At 37.6% G+C, this 20,042-nt stretch overlaps 1 protein-coding gene across 1 annotated transcript; it reads right to left on the bottom strand.

Annotated features, from left to right (window-relative positions):
* Nucleotides 1-5,326: 5,326 nt before the first annotated feature.
* On the bottom strand, nucleotides 5,327-14,688 carry OSTF1 (osteoclast stimulating factor 1; the record flags this gene model as incomplete). Its single annotated transcript, XM_010183646.1, has 9 exons — nucleotides 5,327-5,576; nucleotides 8,366-8,464; nucleotides 8,938-9,016; nucleotides 9,132-9,181; nucleotides 9,648-9,755; nucleotides 10,198-10,251; nucleotides 13,833-13,896; nucleotides 13,980-14,030; nucleotides 14,642-14,688. Coding segments are annotated over 9 exons (611 nt in total), but the record flags the coding sequence as incomplete, so codon positions are not given.
* Between the last annotated feature and the right edge of the window lie 5,354 nt (nucleotides 14,689-20,042).

Raw genomic sequence — 20,042 nt, 5'->3', positions numbered from 1 at the left:
AACTAATGTCTCAAAGCATTAAGTTAAAAGTAAGTAAAAATACCAAACATTTAAAAAGTATTTTTCACCTTTTTCATGTGAGACTGAAATTCCCCCTTGTGAATTAAGTGCTTCCTGGAAACCAGAAACTGAGCTTTGACAAATTATAATTTAATCTTAAGAAAGCCTCAAATCAAGCCATAGATATGTGCACACCTTAATTATACAATCAGGTAATAGTAATTTCAGGCTGCCTGTATGGATTTACATAAGAATAATGCTATTATGTTGGTGTGTAGGTACTTAAATACCTGGTCTTTTACTGTGTATGCAGAGTGATGCCATTCTGCACTAACTCTTACCTTTTCACATCTGAGAAGTCACATGAGTTTTCACTAACCCATAGGTCAACAAAAACATTAGATTTATAAAGTCCACATGTTAGGTTTAGTTTTTAATTTATTTTTTTCTTTTCTTTAACTTTCAAGATACTTCTAACTGCTGAAGGAAATCCAGTCACTGAGATAAGGAGAGTGCTACAGTGCAGTTCATCAGCCATGTAGCTTGAACAACTTGAAAACTAAGACTAGCACAAAAATATGTCTTTTAAATTTCATAATACTAGACTGAAACACAAAGAATAACAGTACAGAGGCTGCAGGCAACTGGTGTCACTAGGAAAAGTGCAAAGCCAGAGCTCAGCTAATTAACAGCTAACAGCCTTTAAAACGGCAATGCAACACTGAACTGGAGTTACCCTAAAATTCCATGAGTGAAACTGGAATCTTTAAGTAGTAAGCAAGCTGCTGAAGCTGTGTCTGGTGTAGCCTGGCTTTGGGTAAAAATCAATGGAAATGACTACTTGTTAAATATAAGCATCACCAGACCCTTTCAACCTATTTTATCCTGTGTAATAACAGCTTTTCATTTCAAACTCATTTAACTTGAATGAGCACCTACCAAAGTAATTCAAGCATTTTCAGCACTAGTTGGAAGAAGCATACATAAACTGTTCATCTTCAGAGATCTTTCTACTTATGGGAAATGATTTGCAGTGGTTCACTCTCTGCAGTGGTTAATGCTTTTGAATTATTCCTGTCTGACTAGAGCACACTCAATTATCTTTCAGCAGGATGAAATTTGCAAGCATTTTGATTACTCCATGACTTTCATTGCTGTAACTCTATGTAGAAACCCACGTTATGGACCCTTTCCTGGATGCGTTAACTTAACTCACGTGGACCAGCTGAGCACTGGTACCCTGTCAAGGTCTTGAGCTGTTCTATGTGCACTAAAAACCCCATATAAATTACCAGTATCTTTGGAACAGGCTCCCTCAGCCACTGACCACAGGCAACTGCCTCTGCTTCTGTAACTGAGAGGGTGAACACTGGCTGGACCACACTACTCTTTCCAGTGTTGCTGCTCATAGGTCAGTTGAAGACTGTCTTACAGAAACATTTCTTCCAGCAGAGTTCCCTGGTGTGCTATAGACCTGCTCTACAGAGCCCAAAGGAGGCTGCTAAGCTTGGTAGAAGAATGAAGTGTGATGCAGCTTTCCAAGACAGGCTACAGACTGGACACATAATCTTTGGCGTCAATCATCAGCTGGGAAACAGCAGATACCAAGTAAATCGGTACCTGGTAGTTTTCTCCCTGCCACAGGCAGACACTACCACCAGCACAAATTCTGCCCAAGAACTTGTGATGTAACATTACATTTTTCTGAACAGCTTTTGTACTGTTATTTTTAGCTGCTCCATGGGTTTTTTTTGGTGTAGCTTTAAAAAATAGCCCAGCTTCTACATCTATTTAGCAAAGGAGAATACTGATTTTGTAACAAATTAATTTGATATCAGATTTATTTCTATTGAAGAATATAATTTCAAGTTCTTAAAAACAATTTCTGCTTGTTTCTGTCTCCTGATATGATCAAAGTACAACTAACATTGTTCTGAAACACTTTTTGTAACTTCAGCTGAGGTCTGTCTCAAAAAGCAGCAAACTGATAACCTGTTACTTTTTACTCTGTGTTCCATTTCAACAGCTTCATTAGAAGGTGGCAAAGGCTGAAAACAAATCTTCAATACAGTGATGTATGCTGCATGTTCAAACACCTGACTTTGTACCACATAAATGAAATGATCACAAGGTCAGGCTGACTTACTTCCAGCAAACTTTGGTCCTTGATATAAAACTCAAATACAGTAAGTCTGAAGCTGCCCTCAGGAATAAGGATTCAGGGGGCAGGGAGGGTTTCAAGCTGGAGAATGTGTTAGAAAATGAGCCACTCAGCTTAAATATTTAATGTGACCTTAACTGTTTTAAGCAAATTACATTTTCAGGCAATGAGACACATAAAAGCTAGATTCAGTAAATTGTGTTTTGTCTTAGTAAAACAGGGTGGTAACATGAAGATTATTATCCACATGGACTAAGAACTGTACTAGACAGTTCAAGAAATGTTCCATTTTCTTTTCTAGAAAAGACAAATTAAGCATTCGTTTTTTGATGAAGCAGACGGAAAATTTACTGGTTTAGTTTGAAAAAGCCTCAAATTATTCAGAACAATTTCTATCCCCTAACAGCACGGAACTTCTAACTGGAATATAGCCAATTTTCAGTGGAAAGGTGCATGCATAATTCAACCAAAAGCACACAAAACAGAATATCCTTCAATATGCAGTTAGGAGACACTTCAACAACTTTCATTTTGCTGCTCTCCTTAAAAACCTGTTTTTCTTATTGTTACAAACCTGAAACCAGATGTCCTTGGAAAGAGTCTTAAATTTATTGAAGAGCCTGCAGTGGTACACACATTGGAGAAAAGTAGGGAGAGTAAGTAGGTTTGCAAAACTAGTAAGATACTGTAAGATCTTATTCCAGCTGTAATTCCTCCTAGCTATAAGACTTTTCCTCTGGTTTTTCAGGGGGGTTGTCTGTGTTGGTCTTTTGTTTGGGTGGTTGTTTTTTTTAAATCAAAACATAACTGCTAGAGGTAGGCAAAAAGCTATTTATTGCCTGAAAGTTTTCACAGTGATTTTTTTATTTCACAAGATGAGTAGACAGTTGCAGGAGTAAACACAAAGTTGGGGGGGGGGGGGTGAAGCAGTAATTTTGGTCCCAGAAACAAATTACAGCACTAGCTAGCTGCCTTGTGATGTAAAGGTGCCTTCTCCAGGGCACTCTAGTAAGGACTTCAGAGGCAAACTTTGGGCCAAACTTGTGCTTCTCTCACCATTCTTCCCTTGCAGCACCTACATCTGGCTGCAGAACACCACCATGTCTTCCACCAGCAGCCAATTCCACAGGCATGAGCATAACAAATTTTCAAATCGAATGCTGCAATTAACTTGTAGGATGTTGAATCCACAGCAGAAGGCATCACATTAAGAGTTCTTTATGAATACAAACTCTGCTTCCAAAGCTTGACCAAGAAAACGGTGACTTTGGAAGAGCCATTCTCTCCACATCCTGTGACACTGAAGAATTTTAACCTTGAGAGCTTCATTTATGCAGTAAAAAAGACTTATGTAACAAATACATGAACCTTCTTGCTTCTCTAGCCTCCTATTACAGGTCCTTTTTGGCTTGCACTGTGAAGTTGCATCATGTTAATCAACACCATGCAGCATAACACGTGGCTTGACTAGTAGAAGTCAGAGCTAGTAAAAATAGCTGGCTGATAAAATGTGAAGCAGGACAGTCTGTCATATTATGAGTCATGTTCAACAGCTCTTCTAATTAAAGCTAAAGAGCAAAACGTGGTGGCCTTGTTTTTTATTTCTTCTCCTGTAGGATCTTCAATTTAACACACAATAAAACATTACTGTTGTTCAGTTGACCACAGTGTTTCACAGGGCTCAAGCATTTCCTCTATGGCTTTAACACTTAAAACAATTTAGAATTGTATCTGCAGATGAGTATTTGTGCAAAAGCTCCATCTCACACAGTTCTGGTCAATCAAACGTTGCCTTCTTTGGTATGTGCTCATTTAACAAGATTTACCAGGCTCTAGTTCTTTCCAGGATAATAAAAAACACAAAGATATGGTTCAATATATATTTAAAAGTGGATGTTAAGAGTGCTCTAGATTTATTTTAATCTCTAAAAGACTTAGTGTGATTGTTATTTATCCCCAATCTTTTACAAGAGCTTTTCATTTATCCCCAGTCTTTTTATTTTTTTGTGTGTGTTTTTTGTTTTGGATTTTTGTTGTGGTTTTCCGTTGTTTTGGTTTTTTGGGGGTTTTGTTTTTTTTTGGGGAGGGGGTTTGGGTGGTTGTTGTTGGGTTGTTTGTTTGTTGTTTGTTTGGTTTTTTTTACGTATTACAGACTACTGTGCTGGGCTGAATGTCTAAGTTGCTAATACAGAAGTTAGCAACAAAAATTGAAAATGAGGTTGTATCTCAAACAATTGTAACATTTTCTTATCATCACAGTAAGGAAGTATCCCGCAGTAGGGTATAATATTTGGCTGCAGCTATTTGAGCAACCTGAAGGAAGTACTTATTTTTTAACTCTGCAGGGAAGCTTGAAAGTGGCTCAATTTGTTTTTTAGTTCTCTAATTCACAGGAAGAAGCAATACATTTTTAAAATGTTTATTCAGCTTCAGATAACTCTAAGATACCTGTGGTAGAGTTGATATATATCTTCCCTCATTCCTTCAAACACATTTAAAGTTTGAGGTAATTTAGGACAAAATATAAGAACACTTTTAAAAAATAAAAGCAAGAGATAGGTAAAAAAAAATTAGACAGAATAAATAGAAAAATATTCTGTCTTCCTTTCACTACAAAGAGTTGCAGCATAATGCACTTCAAAAAGCAAAATAATCAAATCACTAAGTCCAAAATTAAGTATATTTCTCAAGCAAAACTGACTTAAGCAAGCATTTCACCTGAGTTTACATTTCAGGGATTGGGCCCATAGCAATAGATAAGACAAAGCATCCAAGGGCGGATCATCCCATGTCATTCTACCTCTTAGAGAGGTATAGGTAGGAATTGAGGGGAAGAAGGGAATTAAAAAAAATCAACCTTGTCTTGTTGGCTTCACATGGACAAAAGATGGTCACTCTCTATAGCAGCATTCATACCTGTCAGCCAGTACTGACTCCGCCCATATTATCTTAACTGCACAAACGAAACTATATCCAGAGAGGTTCTGGGAAACATTAGCAATGAGTGCCAGTGGGACCTTTCGGTTTGAGTGCATTCCAGAGACACAAGGCGCTTGCTGGGAAGGCCTGAGATGAAACCTGTGAGTTTAGAAGATCGTCCTCTGCCCACTGAACAATAAGGGTATGCCAGACTTTCACTGCGAGATAAAGGAACTCCAATTTAAAATGTGGCATCTTCTGGCACATATGAAGATTGCTCCTTTGGAAAGCATAATTTCACCCTCTCATTTATATGTTATATTGGAAGACTCCAATACTTTAAGTAAGACATTTTTAGAGTTGCAAGGATATGCGGGAATATTTGGGAATGACACAGGTAAGGCAAGTTATAGTTCTTTACGCTGAATGAAAAAAAGCTAATCGGAGTCTTCATCATCGAGGTATTCCTCTGCATTACTTAATGTTCGGACTGTACCTGGAAAGAAACAAAGGTCGCTCTTAATCCAGGATAAAAATCAGAAAAAACATTTGCAATGCTTGCAAAGCAGCATCTGAGAAACCTGATTCCTCTACTGTTTAGAGGTATTAGAGATACACAGACAGGGCTGTAGATCTGGATCTCAAAGGTAGGGTTAAACCAGTAATCTACATATGAGATTTAGACTGTGACCTTCAGGAGCCATCTTCTGGCACCTTGGAACCTGCACAGCAGATCTGTACAGAACTCCATTTTCTCTATGTATTACCTTCAAATCGCAAAGGAAAGTATGGGTGAGTTGGTGGAAGAGCCTCTATGGTCTTATTTTGAGTGCCTAGCTGGCTGTCATACTCTGCTTAAAATCAAACACATTCCACCTATCTCTCCTCACCTTTTCTCACCTAGGTTTTTTCCTGAATGAATATTTCTTACATCTAATTACAAGCTTTTGCTTTGGAAGGACAGTAAGCAGAAAACAGGAGTATTAAAGTACATTCACCAGATGGTCAGCAGTGCCTGGAGAACTACATCTACATGTGGGACTGTACAAAGCTAAGCAGCATACACTTTTTGTGGTAGATGATTATTTGCCTAGGGATTTTCAAATATATTGGAATAGGAATACAGATTATATATCACGTATATTACACTGTACTACTGAGAGCCAGGAACCACAAGATCCTAGTCAGTCATAGCTTTGCAAGAATGCATTAAAAGAAAATATTAAAAATATCAGGCACGGACATAACAAGACAAACATAACTCACAGAAATTATAACCATGTTATCCTTGGACTTCTGGAAGATGGAAAATGAGTAAATTTAAAACTGACCTGACTCAATTGTTTCCATAAAAGAAATCTAAGACCTTTTTTTTTAATTAATATTTTGAATAGGAGAAGCAGCAAAGGAAAGAAAGGAAAGAAACTGAAGCTCTATGCTTAAGGGGTTGTACTTGAAGGAAGAAATCCAGTTTCTTCAACACAACAATTCTTCCCTTGTTCAGAAGCACAAACAAAACCATCTTTTCACATTTCTATGACAAGATTTTAGTAATTAATTTCTTAGAATATACTTCATGATATTTGAACATGTGTTTATACACATAAAACACAAACCAGAACTTTTAAGTGTAGGCAAAGTAAGCTTTCTTGGATAAAAATAATGTTTACAGATGGACTATGATAAAAGTCGTATCTAAATAGGAACAGATTTGAAACTGGGGACAGAAAGTCTACTGGTATAAGACTGAATCTCTGAAAAATAACAATTATTTCACTCACAGACATTGGAAATACTGAAATGTAGAATCAAGAGACACAGAAGTATGACATTAATAAAAATAACCACGGAAATACAAAGTACAAGAAAAGTATACAGATCAGTAGTGTCACAGATTATAAAAGGCCAAATTAAGAAACTGCAGTTAAGACTCAGAACATCAGCTCTTATATCAAGGCAAACAAGAAAAAACAGTGTGTGACAGTACCAGATATTGGTGATAGATAAGTGACTAAGGATGAAAAATAAGTCTGCCATGAAACAAAATTAATTTAGAGTGAAGCAAGTGCACCAGAAGTAGAAGGTAAGTTATCCAGTATCAGAAAATGAAACATTAATACAGTTACTAGGGAACCTTAGAACAGAGAATACTCCTGAACTAGGTGCCTAAAACTGATAGGTAAAGATTAAATAAGTGCTCCTAAACAGTCATTAACTTACAATAGAAAACAGAAGAAAATTCTCTGCCCTTTCTTCAGAGTCAAAACTGATGCAAATAATTTGTCACGGTTTTCTAGGAAATCCTGGTATTACCTCTGTCAAAAAGTTGGACAGTATTTTTGCTGCAACTGCTCTTCTTGGCCTTCTAAAGCTGTGGTCAGCTACTCCACCATATAATTCCCATGACCCCTAGTCTCTCACAGGTTAGCATTTCCTCTGTTCTCACTAGCCCTGCAATGATACAGTTGCTAAGCTGCATATACCACTGATACAAGTGGTAAACCTGCCTGTGTTTTTAAGTAATTTCTCATTTCATGTGCAATTCACCTAGGGTTTTCATCCTAACTTCAGCCTTCTGAGAGCTACACATAATATTAATTATGCAATACTGAACAATTCAGTCTTTGTTCAGCTTTTTAAAATAGCCTTGTATCTATTTTGTAAAGGGACACAGTGCTATTAGCAGAGACAAATGCAAGTGGGAAGCAGTGAGACTATTTGGTAAGTATCTGAAAGCATTTTCTTTATTACTCTATTACGGAGTCACTAAGAAACATAGAAATAAGATTATTTTTTTTAAAAAAAGAGTAGTAAAAAAATTAGAGGAGTATCTCTTGGTGTTTTGTTTTTTTTTTTGCTCACTTTGGAGAAACTGAGAGGTGTAAGGGGGAACATACCACATTGATTTGCTCTCACATCCTGTTCCTTGTGGTATACTGCTTTTAAAATAATTTCCATCATTGCTTTCTTTCTGCCTCTCCACTCTGAGCAGCCTGTCTTCCATTTCCTTCCCTTCCCTTACTACTTCCACATCTTCTGAACTTTGCCTCTTGTTTACACAAGACGGCATTTTGTGCATAATCAGCAACACTGATTGTGATAAACCACAGACCTCTATCACAGCTCTGCTGAACTATCCCTCTCAAGTGAACCCGCACAAACACAACTCTTAGCCCATGTAGCTCTCAACTGGCTTTTATGGTTATCAACAAATTAATACTGTGTCAAAATATTAAGTGTCCTCTAAAAAGGAAAAATGTGTCAGAATAACAAAATCACAAATACCTGCACTCTGTTTCTTTTTGAGCAGGGAAGCACAAGCTGCATTAGTTGCCATGTCTAAAGCCAGTTTCTTCTCATTGTTCTTCAGATCTATTCTTGCCCCTTTATAATAGAAAATTTCCATCATTCATTTCATTTCACTGACCCAGCTATTTCTTGCAATGGTATTACAATATGGGTTTCAGTAGCATGGGTAGAATAGTAATGGACAAGGGAATCTCATCTGTGGACTGGTCTGAAGCAGACTAAAAGCTATGAATGCTCTTCCGTAAGCTACAGTTAGCTAGGGAACTCACTGGCTGCTCTCCCTTTCCAGGAAGCAGCCGTTATTGCTGTTCTGGGGTTAAGTGCCTAATTTTGTCTGCAAAGCAGGATGAAATTTATCTTGAGCAGGTGAGATGTCTACTTTCCAAACAGCTGCCAGAATTTTCTGCAAGGCCTATAAATTCAGGCAGGTAAGCTAGCTAAGGATTGTACCTGAGTTATAGGAAAACAGTTTTAAAAATACAGATTAATAAACATTCAGGAATCTAGTCTGCCACACAGATTGTTGAAACCTTGGTGAAGATCTTTACCCTTTGCCAGCAGCATCTCTACAATATCTGCATAACCTTTCCATGCAGCAGCATGCAAAGCTGTGTCTCCCAATTTGTTCTGTGAAGTTAGAGGGAAAAGCAACAGGATTAAAATACAGCAAAAAAACTTTCAGCTTGCACCATGGAAGAATAACATCACACCTCTACTGTAAGTGTCTGACGGTTTAACCTACCTGTTGGTTTAACTCTAGGTTTGGCTGGGTAAATAAAACATCCACTATGTCTGCAGAAAACCAGATCGAGGGAGAGGAAATAAAGAGAAAACATTAGTGGAAACAAAAAATGCTTTTTTGCATTCATAGTAAAATTTTTGGTTAAGATTCAATGAAAGAGCAATCCAATCAGCTAATCAAAATCTGTAGCAGTCCAACTGCATTTAGCAAACAACCACAGTCACCAAGAAATGCTACTGGATAAAATACCCAAAACAACACTTCTTTTTGGTCTGTCCTTCTTCCCACTCTGCTTCTAACAGTTACACTGACTGGAATGCCTGCTTCAACAGCAACAACAAAACACACACTATTTGATGAAGCAGACCTCCTTTCTAGCTTTAACTGTTCTTCTAAAAAAACCTAGAATGATATTTTTAAAATCCTGGTTTTATTATTTAGTACTAAAATTTTAGCAGTCTAACAAGCAAATCAAGAAAACTAAAGGACAGTAATTTCAAATTAATTCTCTGATACCTTTGTGGCCTCCATGGCATGCCCAGTACAGAGCTGTGTTTCCAGCTTTGTCTAAGCCATTGACTCCAACTTGATTATCCAAACACTCTCTCAACCAGCTTAGGTTGCCTGAAAGACAAATTCAGTTTTTATGACAATATTTTTCTTTGAAAAGTTAACAGAACCATAAAAGGAGTGTAGTTCTTTCTGAGGGGTGTCAGTTCTCCAATTAACTTATGAAAAGAAAAAGTCATTAGCAGCAACACTGCTAAAAAAACAGTCCAAGTCATACCAAATATATTTTCTTCCACTCTCAGAAGACCTTTAGATCCTTATGTAAATAAATGTATGGTACCAAACTCTTTTTCTCTGTATACAATCACAGAGTGGCAATTCTACCAGGCTATAAACCAACTCAGCTTCTGAAAGCTGCGAAACTTACCAGATAACTTGTTCAAGATACCAGACAAAGAAAACAGACAGGACATCTTAATTCTAAATATTGGGTTTTGGTAGAAAACAAACAAATCATCCTTTAGCATTACACAACCTAAACTGAAATCATACTTACCACGTTTGGCAGCTTCATGCAGTGGGTTATCAATAGACTCAGCTTGCTCTGCCACTGAAATGAAACACAGAGTAAAGTCTAACTACTCCTGAAGTGATACTTGACACCTGCGTGGAAATAAAACTACAATTTATCCCAGAAGAACCAGTAATACATATTTGATTCTAACATGAAAGGGGATTTGTAAGTGATAGAATAGTCAGATGTACTTTAATTTCCTGTGTATGGGAAAGCAATTCAGAAAAGAGCTTGTGAAATCTTCACAGAATAGCATCAATTTCATCAGTGGTTGCAAGCCACCAGCAATCTGGCAATATTTCATCTCAGCTATTATTTTCCTTTCTACACTCGTAAGATAGTTTTCAGCAGTTGCATGTGGCTAGGCTTTCAACCTACAGCTTGCCATCTGTAGTTATAAGTGAATTTCCAAGGGGTCTGTGAAGGGTAACTAAAAAACATTCACTAGCAGTAGGCTTCCTATTTGTTTTAACAATATTTTTTATTTTCCCTGGTAAACTTGCAGAAGCTCTGTAAATCAAAACTGTTTAAATAATTAATGTAGTGATAGGCAGATTGAAGTTCAGGCTTCTGCAGACTCTTTCTTCATCTCACAAGCTTCAGGTTTTACTAGAGAGGAGCAGCAAACAGTTCCTGGTCACTGTGCTGTTGCAACAGCAAAAAACTCCTTAACAGTGCTGTGAAACAGTTAAAAGTGGGACCCTGATCTGGAAACGCTTTTCTAAAAGCTGCTTTTTTAGGTGGAAAATCCTGCAACTGCTAAGGTACATGCAAGTAGAACAGTGTACAATTTGAGATGAATAGGCTACCTAAGTCCTTTCAGTATGTGGTATGCTACAGGAGGCAGGGAGACTGTGGAAATGTGTTCCTCAGATCAAACTATTACTGTAATCAGATGCAGTGTAGACAAATATAATGTATGTCCTTTACCAGAAATAAAGGTTTCAAAACTGCTGTGGCATATCCAGATCTTTTCTTACTTTGGTGTGTATTCCTCCCAGAATGCTTGTAACTGCAAGATTTCACATGCTTATGTCTTATGCTTATTTTGCAATAAACTGCAAATGCTAGACTCTGCTATTTTGGTTTGAAAGAATTTGTGCAAACAGCAAACAAAATCCTGAAGCAAGACTAGGAGAAGCCAGTCCCAGAGCACACAGCCTCTACCCAAGCAGAACATGCTAGTCATATTAAACAGTGCTTGTTGCACACAGCAGAAAGCATTAACACCAACAACACTGTCTCAAAAGCCTAAAAATATCTTTTTAGAAAATTCTTGTCAGAAGTTCAGTAATAAGTATTTTTATTGCAAATAACATCGATTTCTGTCTTCATCAATTTTCCATTCACAATGGAAAATATTTTCAAATATGTTCCTTCCAGCCCAGCAGATGGAGCACAAGACCCCACCAGAGACTCAGTAGTTCCAGATCTGTCTTCATCTATTGCAAAAAGGTTGTTGAAGAACACGGATCACAGTGTTTCAATGGTTAAGACTAAACCTAGGCAGTCCTAATGGCAGTACCAGTGCAAGCAGGCCTTCGGGAATTTTGAACGGTTTGTCTATACCAGAAGACATGTTCCTGGTACTCTTCATTCTTAGGGTGTTACACTGGCTTCTGTTACGCTTACACATGAAATTTTTGCAGATGTGCAGACAGAGACACCACCACCTCAACAGCCCCATCCAGCCTAAAATAGAAGTTAAACTGTTGCTCAAGTAACTTTTCAGGAAAGCACTCTGGAAGCATCTTTTCCAAATTATCTCAATGAAAACACAAACTGAATTAAGCAAGCTGTTGGTTTCCTTCAAAATGTGCAGCAGGATGCTCTGCCTAAGTGGGGGAAAAGACTTGACACTTGCCCCACTCTGTGTGCTCTCTGGTCAAAGAAAACTACCTGAGATGCTAGAAAGTCAGGCTGTGCCCTGGTGTTGGGAAACTCTCTGGATCAGCTGGACTGAGACAGAAAAGTAAAAGACTGATAAAAGTAGACTGCTTTTGTTAAAATAAAAATACTGTGTTAAGCTAGAAGGACTGCTGAGCAAGGAGGCTGGGCTTAGCAACAAATGACTGACAGCCAATCACTTTTTTCTATAATAGCTCTCTCCCATTCTTGACTGGGCAGGATTCTTACATGCTTCCCTCGTGAGGTGTGTTTGATCATTTGCCCCCTCAAGCTGGGACACCCCTCGAATGGTTACTCCTCTGAGGTCGAGAGAAAGGGAACTATATCCATGGTCACTGGATAGGGTAAGTAACATCAATCCCTATTCAATAATTAAGCGAGCTTTACAACATTACTTCAGTTATTGTTCTAGATCTAGGAAATGCAAATTAAAAAGTAGTTGCTATAGCACTTACATTGTATAGCATATATTCCAATTTCTGTTCTTTAACCCAACCACACTATTATCACTTATAATAAAAATTTGCTTTGTTTGTACATATAGCTTAGCCTGCCATCCTGAGACCTGTACGGAACAAAATGTAACACGCTTCAATGTTCAAAAGAAATTTGAGTGTAGCAAGTGGAAACTATTCTTGCATGTAACAGTGACCTCCTCTGGCAGATGGCAAGAGTAGAATCAGTCTACAAGTCACAAACGAAAGTGAAATTTATTGCCATGGTCTCAAAAACTGCACTGTTCATGTATTTCTACGGAATTACAGAATAGCTACTATAATATCTCCTAGTGAAGGAGGGACTACCACAGTTACCAATCCATTAGCAGTTTTGACACAATCCTGAGATGCTGCTACTCTACCTACATTTCCTGGGATGACTTCGAAGAATTGTGCTGTGATGTTTGTACTCACAGCTTTCCAAAGTGATTTTAGTTGAATCTGAAAAAGCAGTTTCTCTTCAGTTCAAACAGGTATGGGATACTTAATGTGGCACAATCTCCAGTAAAACAATCTTCTTTGTGGCTGAATATATTCACTAAAAAGCAATAAATGGCAAATAAAACATCTCTATTTCTTAACGTTGGGGCAGAGGGGGATATCAAACAAGGCCTACAGAACTGCTCATGATCTGCTTTAGCCTCCTGTTCATATGCAGGTTTACTTAATTCCAGTACTGATTATCTAGCTCTGTAAAAAGTCACTCCATGCTGTGTGACTTCTTGATCTCAAAGCTACTAAAGGCTGTGGATGTCCATCCTTAAGAATACTTTAAAAAAGGCAATATACAGACTACAGGACTATAGCCAAGATATTGCTAGTAAGAAGACATTAAAACTGCAGTATGTTCATTGAGGGTCTCAAGAATATGAGCCTATCAGTTTCATGTGCCATTTGTAAAACCATCCTTTATATCCAAGTGTACTTCCCCTCAGAACTGAGAACATCTATTGCTGTTACCTGCACAACCAGAAACATGAACACTTGGCAAACTCAAGCTGTCTCCAGGTTATAAAAACGTATGACAGGCTATCCACTGCTGATGTACACTGGTGATAGATATTGCAGGTGTATTCTGAAATACGCTGGCAGAGGATTATTAAATGCCAATACTGTGAACAGTTTTTGAAAATAAGTGTATAAATTACTTTTATTTATCATTTTCCTTTGTCAGTGAATGATCTTACCAAATGAAAATATTCTAGACATTACCATAGTTGCTTGGAATTAGTCCCGTTCTCCCCTTGCAAGTTCCTTTCCACCAATTTGTATCACTCTGCAGAGAAAAGGGAAAATATTTAAAAAATAATATGCTGCATCTCATAAGTATTCAGTCTGTAAGGGATGTCTTAGACTCACCATATCTGAGATGTAAATGATATCTCCTTCTTCAAAATACAGCTCGTCTGGCTTTAAAAAAAACAAAGGAAGAGTAAACAGATAAAACAAATACCTGGATAAAGCAGAGTGTATTCAGCTCTTGTTGCAAAAGAAAAATACTAGCAACTAGACAGCAGCCTGACAGTCTTTCATACTGTAGCTTGCCTTGCCTACACCTAACCTTTTGGATTTGTGACCTTCCTGACAACTAAAGAAAAAGACTGTGACCTTTCCAACAGAGCACTGTGCAGCAAAAGCAGTAAAATATATCTTCAGTTTGTTAACTTCATCCCTGTTTTGCGTGGTCCCAGTCCATCTGATCTCTTAGTTCCCAATTATCTTTGTTGCCTTTGGAAGAAGAGAAAAAGATCACCTAGATTGCTGATCTTAGATTGCAGGTAACTGATACTAGAGAAAAAAAGCATGCTGCTTTTAAAAAAGAAGCTGAGTTTAAAAAAGGAGACTGATGACTAATCAGGCATTTTTAGTCACATTAAGAACTGATATTCATCAACACACTTTTTCACTGAAAACACAGTACAGTAAGTCTAATAGGACAACCATAGCAGAAATGAAGAAATGTTATTATAAACAAGATTAAAATTAAGCTTCTCAAAACTGTAAGACATAGATGTACTTACTGTTCTGGGCTCAAATGTATACAGGGCCCTGAACACTTTAACCTGCCCTATAAAAGAAAAAATAAACACTATCAGTATCATGCCTTCTAAACACGGTACACACATACAGCCCTCAAATCCAAATAAATTCCTTAACTCTTAAAGCAGCTTGCTGAACGAATTAGTGCTTTGCCTCTATCAATGAAAATCATGATGAAAAGACTAAACCCAGAAGCATGGGTTCTGAAGGAAATAGGCCCGCTGATCAGCTAAATGTAAACTGTCTCCTGCGCATACGGTCTTCATAGCTCACCATGCTATTCAACTGAAGCGCTGCCATCGATTTCTGAGGCAAAGTGTAGTTTCAGTAATACACATTACCACACACTTATGCACGTTGTACACATTTTTATTAACAATACCAGCTTTGTCAAATGACAGAGAATTAAGGAAAGAATAAAGGAACAAAGCAATGACCAACGTCTGCAATATGTTCTCATACTTATTTGTAGTTGTTACTAAATAGGAAAATAATGCTGTAGCACAGAAATCACTGCATTTAAGAAAAATGAAAATGGTCACCAAGTCCTATTTATGGAATGTACAATTGACATGGTGTTCTGTTCAGATGCTTAAAATAAGCTACAGTGTTTCTACATCCACTAAGTGGGCAACGTTTATTTTAATAGCATAGTTTTGAGAGACTGTCAGCAGCATCCAAGCCAAGAAAAGATAACCCTGATGCAGAGAGGTACAAATTTAATTGCATAAACTGCAAAATAAGCATTCTTACAAACATTTTTTATAAAATTCAATAAAGGTACATTTCAAGAGCACCAAGCAGAAAGTATAAGATGACTACAGGAGAAGAAACATGTATCTTACATAATATGCTGAACTGCTGAAGTCCACCAAACTCAACAGAGAAATACATTATGCCAACTGTTCTGTATTGTTTACTTTTAAATATCTGAAGTCAAAAGTATGTAGGACAGTTCACTTTTAAGTATCTGAAGTATGTAGCTGTATTTCATGTTTTTACACTATACATGTTTATATATATTAACTTGTGATTGAAGCGGTATTTGGTATTTTAGAAAGTTAACTTAAGGGCTTCAGAAATTTCAGTCCAAATGTATATATGCTGACAGGTTTGAGAAAGGAAGATGGTTCTCAACTGTAAAAGTTGACATTTTTCAGAATACCCCACAGTCTTGGGGGAGCTCTTAAAAGATGTCTTCAAACACCTCTGCATATTCCCTAGTAAGACCTGTGCCACAGCACATGTTTATGAAGTGGTATTTACCAAGGCATAACTACTAAGTAAAACATTTCTGTAGCCCTCTCTCATACTTTCTGGGGGCTAAGTGTACATAAAATTACAACCATAAAACTAATCCATGTAAACCTTCTAGATTGCCAAATGCATGTAGACACTGTATAGATGATTTTTCTTCCAATTTGTAACTGTATCTCATGTTTCTCCCAGACCTCGTTTTCTAATAACATCACAGAATTTCAATTTGGCTCTACTGGTTCTCTCTCACACACAGCAGCCATGTCCTAGACATAAAAAGTTCAACAATTCTCAGACTTCTGCCTCAGAAACTAAATACCTGCACTGTGGCAACAGCTGAAAAGCTCAAAACCTCTGCTCAGTTTGTTACCCATATGGAAATAATGAATAAATACCGCAGACAGTAATGTGTCCAAGATTTAAGAGTTTCAGAATGAAATGTCTGAACTGCTACTGTGGAGAAGTCAAATTGGGGGGGCGGGGGGAGAGAGAAAAGGATGACAAAACAGGGTAGGTGGCATAGATTATTGTCCCTTCTCCTTGGCTTTCCTGCAGAGATAACAGAAAAATGCAAGACAGAACTGCACACTGACAACTCTGGCAACTTCAAACGTCATCCACTAATTTTCATGGTTTTATGTAAGTAAAAGGAGGAAATGGACAACAAAAAGGAAGAATAAGAAATACTAAAAAAGGAAATATTAAAAGGGGAAATGAGAAGATGGCAGAAGATAGGGAAAAGCAAGAAATAGAGACTTGTGTGTTGTATGTGTTTCCTGTATTAACGTACTGCATCTATGCCAACATGTTTTCTAAAGCTATCACACCCTAAGGGGAGGAAAAGAAGAATGGAAACACTGATGCTGATAAAAATATTACTGAAATGTTTTTTAAAAAGGCAATTAATGGCTGGGGGGGGTTGTGTGTGTGTGTTAGGGTGCTTTTTAATTCTATGCAACTGAAACAGAGTTACTTCCCCAAATGTCAAGCTGTGGTGTCACACACAGCACAACACATTCTAAAACATTTTCCTGTGATGAAACACTTTGTATTAAAGGTTTGCATCTCTGGACCTGCAGGTCTGGTAAATGTTAGTTTTACAGCAATTTATATGGTAGTTAAACATCACTCATTATCAGCATCAATCTTTAAATTATTTTTTTATGAACAGACAATAAGCTTGGTTATGTTGCTGCATTTAAGAGCTAATAACAACAGGACTTTAGGACTTGCCATGGCAATTATGAGGGTCAAATTTTAATGCAAAGTCAGTCCAGAAGTCTTATGGTAACAAAATGTAATGAAGTAAAAGACACATTAAACTTGAATCAATTTATGCAAATTTCAACAAACTGTATTTTACTAGGCACTTGAGAAGTACTTTTATCTAGCAATACACATCCCTAGGCATGCAGACAGATTTAAAGCTTGCATTGGCAAGCGTCCTTTGGAAGAAGAAAAAAGTTAGAAAGCACCTGAGGACCTCATCTGCTGTCTCTTACTATCTCTCCACTAAGAACCATGTTGTAAGATTCATGCAGGATGCAGAACTAATAAATAGCACTGACTTGAACTTGTCAAAGTTGATTGACTGCACCTCCCCACCATGTACTCCTAGAGGACAAAATAACCATAACCAGAATACAGAAGACACATGCACCTTTATAAGACTTCAAGGCACCAGGCAAACATTAATTGCTTTATCCTCAGCATGTTTAATGAGGGGAGTATCCCTTTTAAAAACAAAGGAAACAGAGGCACAGTGCAGTGATGCATCCCACAATAAATCTTTTTCCAAGCACATGGACAAATGTATAGTTTTTCTTTTCAGTCCCATGCTTTAGCCACAAGGCTGACTTTTCCCTTCTCAATGGAATTTGCATTAAACATCTGCAAATCTGACAAATTAAAAAAAATAACAAAACAGATAACTCTGATTTCTAGTATGACCCTCTCCCAGCTAAGTGCATAAAAGTAAAGAAACTGAGGTGGCAACTGCTTAAAAATGCAGCTTCTGATTATGTACTGAACTGAAACAAGATCACTGCTGTGCTTTGCAATACAAAGTAATAAAAAAGACCATTTTCTCAAAAGACTAGCTTTTTGTTTCCTCCTAGCAATTTTATTTTTAAATAATTGCAGTATCATTAACAGAAGATTGTTTCCAAAGAAGTGCCAAGTGTTTTCTTAACAAGGAGATACTGTTTCTCACAGTGACGCTTTTTTCTTTTTTCTCCACTTCCTTTCTGTTCTTCTACCCCTGCTTCTCTATACCACCACAGACACTAGCATTAAAATCCCCTCTTTTACTCAACTTGCAGAGAATGCTTTGGTGGAATTCTGTATTTGCTTTCACTCGGGGGGTGGGAGGAGAAGAAAAAAAGAAGTGGGGGAAGAAAAAAAAAGAAGGGGGGGGGAGGAAAGGACCTGTCCCACATGTCATCACTTACTGAAGATATTTGAGTTAGGGTAACTTCTCGAACAAAACAGGAGAGAAAGCAATTTCATTACCTGTAAATCTGTATTACTTTCTCAATTTTAAAAAAAAGTACTTGGTGCAATAGCCATATATGTTAGTTAAGAAAATAATCATAGCAGTAAGCCAGTGTTCACAGGAGCTACCAAGGCTTGGCTCCAGTGGACTGACAGGAGTCTTTGGTTAGTGTTTCATACCTTGCTTCTGCCTGCCATAGACAGACACAATCAAATCTCACTGGTGCAAATGAGGTTCCACAAATCAGATATTGATCCTGATTCAACATCTTTTCATTAGCTACAGTTAAAGCGAGCAGCTCCAGACTACCATTAAAAAATTAGAATAATTAACTTACTCTAGATAAACAGACTCATTGGGCGTCACAAAGCACTATCAGTGCCTATAATACAGAGAAAGGGAAAATTTCTGTGCACTAGAAAATGAGAATTGCCCATGGTCATCTACAGATAAATTAGAAAACTATGAGTCTATCAAATCCTCTAAGGGTTCAAGCTAATCCTGGGCTAATTGTCATCAGCCACCTTCCTCCTTGCTCCCATAAGGCTGCACAGAAGCAGCTGAGAATCAGGTACTTTCTATAGCACCGACTTGATTGAAAACTAACTTGAATAACCACCTGTATACAAATGGACCAAAAAGAGAAAAATATGCACAAGACTTGGTATGTGGGGAAGAAAAAGGATAGTTTGCATGTTCCAGGGCCTATGCTAGTTTTAGAGTCTCCTCCCAGAACAGATACAACTGGAAATAAAAATTTTGGTATGCATTCAAATTAACTTCTCTGAAGGAAGCAAGAGGCATCTTCTGCCTGACCTCACAGAAAGTGTGGTGGCAAAAGGACAGTGTGTTTGTTTCTCAGTGTTGGCCTAAGAACCTCTAAAGGAATTACATAACCTGGCAACACCAGCAATTTGAAGTCAAACTTTGGTCAAGTTAACTATCAAAGGCAAGCTGCAGATGAGAATAATTTGTGATATACTTACAGTTTGTTTTATATTCTCACAGAAAATGTATGTGAACACAATCTCACAAATGAACTGTGACTGGCACAGTTTGATGCTGAAACCCTCTACTTCTTACCCATTTTATTTCTGTGAATATACAGAATGTCTTCACTTGAAGGAAGCTTGTTTGTAGGCCCAGCAGCTTGCAGTAAGAGGAAGGTTTGGAGTCAGAAATGAAAGTTTGAAATTCAAGCTGAAATAAGACTTGGAACTGTTTAATTGTTTCTCTGTTTTTCTCCACTTAGAGCTGATGACAGCAGCATAACACCCCACATTCACGTGCTCCCTAGCTAACAGAAACCTCTATTTGACTACAGAAGGAACCCAAACCACCACCACCACCACCTAAGCCAAATTCAGGCCTACTACTAAGGCCCTAGGCATGTGACTCAGTGAAGGTCTTCCACTTCTGTGCATGCTGTCACAGGTCCTACTTCACCTAAGAATTAAGGTGAAGTGAACTTGATTGTGATTAACACTAAATATTTATGTTCAGAATCCTATTTTCAACTGTGACAGCTACTAGCGGCTGAAAAGTTATCAGATCTGGTCTAAGGTAGTAAACTTTTTATTTAATTTCCTTGGGATGAAGACTGGTCTTTCTCCATAAAATACAGATGTTGT

The sequence above is a fragment of the Mesitornis unicolor genome, unplaced genomic scaffold, assembly GCF_000695765.1.
Source record: "Mesitornis unicolor isolate BGI_N332 unplaced genomic scaffold, ASM69576v1 scaffold45530, whole genome shotgun sequence".
Classification (NCBI taxonomy): domain Eukaryota; kingdom Metazoa; phylum Chordata; class Aves; order Mesitornithiformes; family Mesitornithidae; genus Mesitornis; species Mesitornis unicolor.
The sequence above is the reverse complement of the archived record's forward strand: the minus strand, read 5'-3'. Positions and strand labels throughout refer to the sequence as shown.